We start from the raw sequence: 4,236 nt of genomic DNA, 5'->3' as shown, positions 1-4,236 counted from the left end.
TTTTTGTTCTTTATTTTGGTTAGGCCAGGGTGTTACTTTGGGTGGGCGTTCTATGTTCATTTTTCTATGTTTTTGTATTTCTTTGTTTTGGGCCGTATGTGGCTCCCAATCAGGCACAGCTGTAGTTCGTTGTTGCTGATTGGGAGTCACACATAAGTAGCCTGTTTTTCCTTTGGGTATTTGTGGGGGATTGTTTCTGTTTAGTGCTTCCGTTTCGTTGTTAGTACCTGACAGAACTGTCGGCTGTCATTTTGTTTATTTTGTCAAGTGTTCTCTTTTCAATTAAAATTGTAATGATGAACACATCCTCCGCTGCACCTTGGTCTAATTCTGACGACGGCCGTTACAACAGGACAGACAGAGATGAGCACATTGAAAAAGAATAACCAAAGGAATTGACAAGCATTGTGGAAATCACTTCAAACCACTTGAGCAACGAGGCAATGACATTTTGTAAAGATGCTCAGGCTAAACGGAGATTGACGTTGAATTGCTACATTTAAATACAAGTTACTATATTATTTTTCATTTGGCCTCCATGTACAGTGCCTTCGGAAAGTATTCAGACACCCTGACTTTTTCCACATTTTGTTAGGTTACAGCCTTATTCTAAAATTGATTAGATCGCTATTTTTGTTCTCATCAATCTACACACAATACCCCATAATGACAAAGCAAAAGCAGGTTTTCAGAAATTTTTGCAAATGTATAGAAAAATAAAAAAACATCACATTTACATAAGTAATCAGACCCTTTACTCAATACTTTGTTGAAGCACCGTTGGCAGCAGTTACAGCCTCAAGTCTTCTTGGGTATGACGCTACAAGTTTGGCACACCTGTATTTGGGGAGTTTTTCCCCATTCTTCTCTGCAGATTCTCTCAAGCTCTGTCAGGTTGGATGGGGAGCGTTGCTACACAGCTATTTTCAGGTCTCTCCAGAGATGTTAGATCGGGTTCAAGTTCGGGCTCATATAGAGATTATACTGTGTATTATCACCCAGAGACATATAGGAGATTATACTGTGTATTATCACCCAGAGACATATAGGAGATTATACTGTGTATTATCACCCAGAGACAGAGATTAGACATATAGAGATTATACTGTGTATATCACCCAGAGATTATACTGTGTATTATCACCCAGAGACATATAGGAAATGATGCTGTGTATTATCACCCAGAGACGTATAGGAGATTATACTGTGTATTATCACCCAGAGACATATTGAGATTATACAGTGTATTATCACCCAGCGACATAGACATATAGGAAATTATGCTGTGTATTATCACCCAGAGACATATAGGAAATTATGCTGTGTATTATCACCCAGAGACATATAGGAGATTATGCTGTGTATTATCACCCAGAGACAGAGATTAGACATATAGAGATTATACTGTGTATATCACCCAGAGATTATACTGTGTATTATCACCCAGAGACACATAGAGATTATACAGTGTATTATCACCCAGCGACATAGACATATAGGAAATTATGCTGTGTATTATCACCCAGAGACATATAGGAGATTATGCTGTGTATTATCACCCAGAGACGTATAGGAGATTATACTGTGTATTATCACCCAGAGACAGAGATTATACAGTGTATTATCACCCAGAGACATATAGGAAATTATGCTGTGTATTATCACCCAGAGACGTATAGGAGATTATACTGTGTATTATCACCCAGAGACACATTGAGATTATACAGTGTATTATCACCCAGCGACATAGACATTTAGGAAATTATGCTGTGTATTATCACCCAGAGACATGTAGGAGATTATGCTGTGTATTGTCACCCAGAGACATAGAGATTACACTGTGTATTATCACCCAGAGACATATAGGAGATTATACTGTGTATTATCACCCAGAGATTATACTGTGGATTATCACCCAGTGACATAGAGATTATACTGTGGATTATCACCCAGTGACATAGAGATTATACTGTGTATTATCACCCAGAGACATAGAGAGTATACTGGGTATTATCATTGACATTGGGTTCCTTTGACGAGGAAGAATGTTCCGGTAGCGACTCCCAGCAGCCCCAGAGTCAGACCCAGTCCACAGAAAACAGCAGGACCAACACTGGCACGGGGGGGCACCTCGAACTCTGTGGGAAGATGTTTCTCTCTTTAAACATGTTTTACTACAAAGATTTCAGTAAAATGTAAGTGTAACACAATGTTACACAAATATTTAATCACCCCATGTCCTGGTTAGAGGTTCATCTAGGGCCGTGTGATCCACAATACAGGTGTAGATGTCTCCCTCTTGTGGTTCAAAGGTCAGAGTGGAGAAACGGTAGAAAGTGTAATCACTGTTGGTTGCATATTGACCCACTTTAACCCCCTTGGGGACGTTCTCATCATTCTTGGTCCATTTCACTTGGACAGGCGGAGGAAAGAAATTATTGACGAAGCAGACGAGAGAATTGTTTATTCCCAGTTTCACTTCATCCTTGGCATACAATTTGATCTCAGGAGGAACTGTGGTTGAAAAATAAAAAAAATACTATTAAGGGTTCTAACTAACTAGCTATCTCCAAAAGTGGTCATTAGCTATGACTGCTGTTGGCTTGGCAGTCCATTCAGACCAGCAGCTAGCCACAAGATTCATTTGACCAGGTTCCCTTATAGTGATTGTATTGACTATCCACCACAACATACCTGAGGGTCTTACTAGCAAGAGGTGGATGGCATTTAGTTTCAAGTAGTAAAATCTGACAAGTCTTTTCCATTCATTATAATCATTAAATTATTTTAGCTGGAAAAATTTGTCGGAATACAATTTGAAATGATTTTGAAATACTCCCAAAGTCCCAAATGTTTAAACTCTGCCCACCTCGTACCAGGCAAGCTAAAGCAATTTCAAAAAGAATTTGAACCCAGGTCTAGAAAAAAAATATAAACAAAAATACTGTACCTTTAGCTTCGGGGGTTTCAAGGTTGAAGAGTTTAATGTCATTGTTAAGATCTGCTCTTCGGCTCTCTGCAACTCTGACGCAAATAGGACAATCTACATAATTTCCCCATTCTGGCAACGTTACCACGCCTTCTTTGTTGTTTAAATATACATGGAGATATTCATTATCGTCCACTACAATGGTCATGTTAAATTCCTCAGTTTCAGAACGTGTGTTTATGACATTGAATACATGTTGCTCTGTGAAGGAAGAGGGTAGAATTCATCAACATTAATTCTGTTCAAATATAACCAACCATAGTATCATTGTAATGCAACAAATAAAGCAAATGTTATATTTTAGCTTGGAAGTTGTTTTTCTTATAATAAATCTTAAAACAACAAAAATAGTTTTATCAAAACATGTTCTACACACAAGTATTTCAATTACACAGCGTAATGGTGAAGTTTTTATGACATGTATTGTGTTGGACTACATTACATTATAAATAGCTGAGGAACGTGCAACTCTGTAAGATAACAGTTGAACATTCCTCAGTTACTGTACCTTGTAAGGAACCATGTGCGATCTCAGGTTAGTGCCTCATGGCTTGCCTGTCAATCTGTTCTTACCTTGTCCTTGTGTAGAACTCAACATGAAAAGCAGAATCATAAACACAAGAGCCATCATCATACCATCAATTCACGATGACTGCTGTGTTTGAGTGTTCAATCTAAAAGGGAAATCCAACTAAATCATAACTTCCTCCTCACTCCTCTAGCTTCTCTCATATGTTGCACCAATTAAAAATCTGTATGCTGTTTCTAGGCAGACAAGTTGGTGTAAAAATTGTTTTCCACCCAGGTTTTGACTGTGGTCAAAAACCAAATTGGAATTAGAGTCAGCATATTCAACATACAGTCATTATTATTTGCCCTAAAAATACACTGCTCAAAAAAATAAAGGGAACACTTAAACAACACATCTAGATCTGAATGAAATAAATAATCTTATTAAGTACTTTTTTCTTTACATAGTTGAATGTGCTGACAACAAAATCACACAAAAATAATAAATGGAAATCCAATTTAGCGGTCCTGCTGCTGGGTTGTTGCCCTCCTACGGCCTCCTCCACGTCTCCTGATGTACTGGCCTGTCTCCTGGTAGCGCCTCCATGCTCTGGACACTACGCTGACAGACACAGCAAACCTTCTTGCCACAGCTCGCATTGATGTGCCATCCTGGATGAGCTGCACTACCTGAGCCACTTGTGTGGGTTGTAGACTCCGTCTCATGCTACCACTAG

At 38.7% G+C, this 4,236-nt stretch overlaps 1 protein-coding gene across 2 annotated transcripts; it reads right to left on the bottom strand.

Annotated features, from left to right (window-relative positions):
- Nucleotides 1-1,227: 1,227 nt before the first annotated feature.
- On the bottom strand, nucleotides 1,228-3,712 carry LOC106564360 (H-2 class II histocompatibility antigen, A-Q alpha chain). 2 transcript variants are annotated; one of them, XM_014130418.2, is made up of 4 exons: nucleotides 3,563-3,712; nucleotides 2,951-3,190; nucleotides 2,233-2,514; nucleotides 1,228-2,138 (listed from the first exon to the last, which is right to left on the bottom strand). In XM_014130418.2, the coding sequence occupies exons 1-4, from the start codon at nucleotides 3,621-3,623 to the stop codon at nucleotides 2,014-2,016; spliced, it is 708 nt and encodes a 235-aa protein (XP_013985893.1). In that variant the 5' UTR covers nucleotides 3,624-3,712; the 3' UTR covers nucleotides 1,228-2,013. The 2 variants fall into 2 exon arrangements, with proteins under 2 accessions (XP_013985893.1, XP_045546861.1); XM_045690905.1 differs by having other exon boundaries at nucleotides 2,233-2,412.
- Between the last annotated feature and the right edge of the window lie 524 nt (nucleotides 3,713-4,236).

This window comes from Salmo salar, chromosome ssa12, assembly GCF_905237065.1.
Source record: "Salmo salar chromosome ssa12, Ssal_v3.1, whole genome shotgun sequence".
Lineage (NCBI taxonomy): Eukaryota > Metazoa > Chordata > Actinopteri > Salmoniformes > Salmonidae > Salmo > Salmo salar.
The sequence above is the reverse complement of the archived record's forward strand: the minus strand, read 5'-3'. Positions and strand labels throughout refer to the sequence as shown.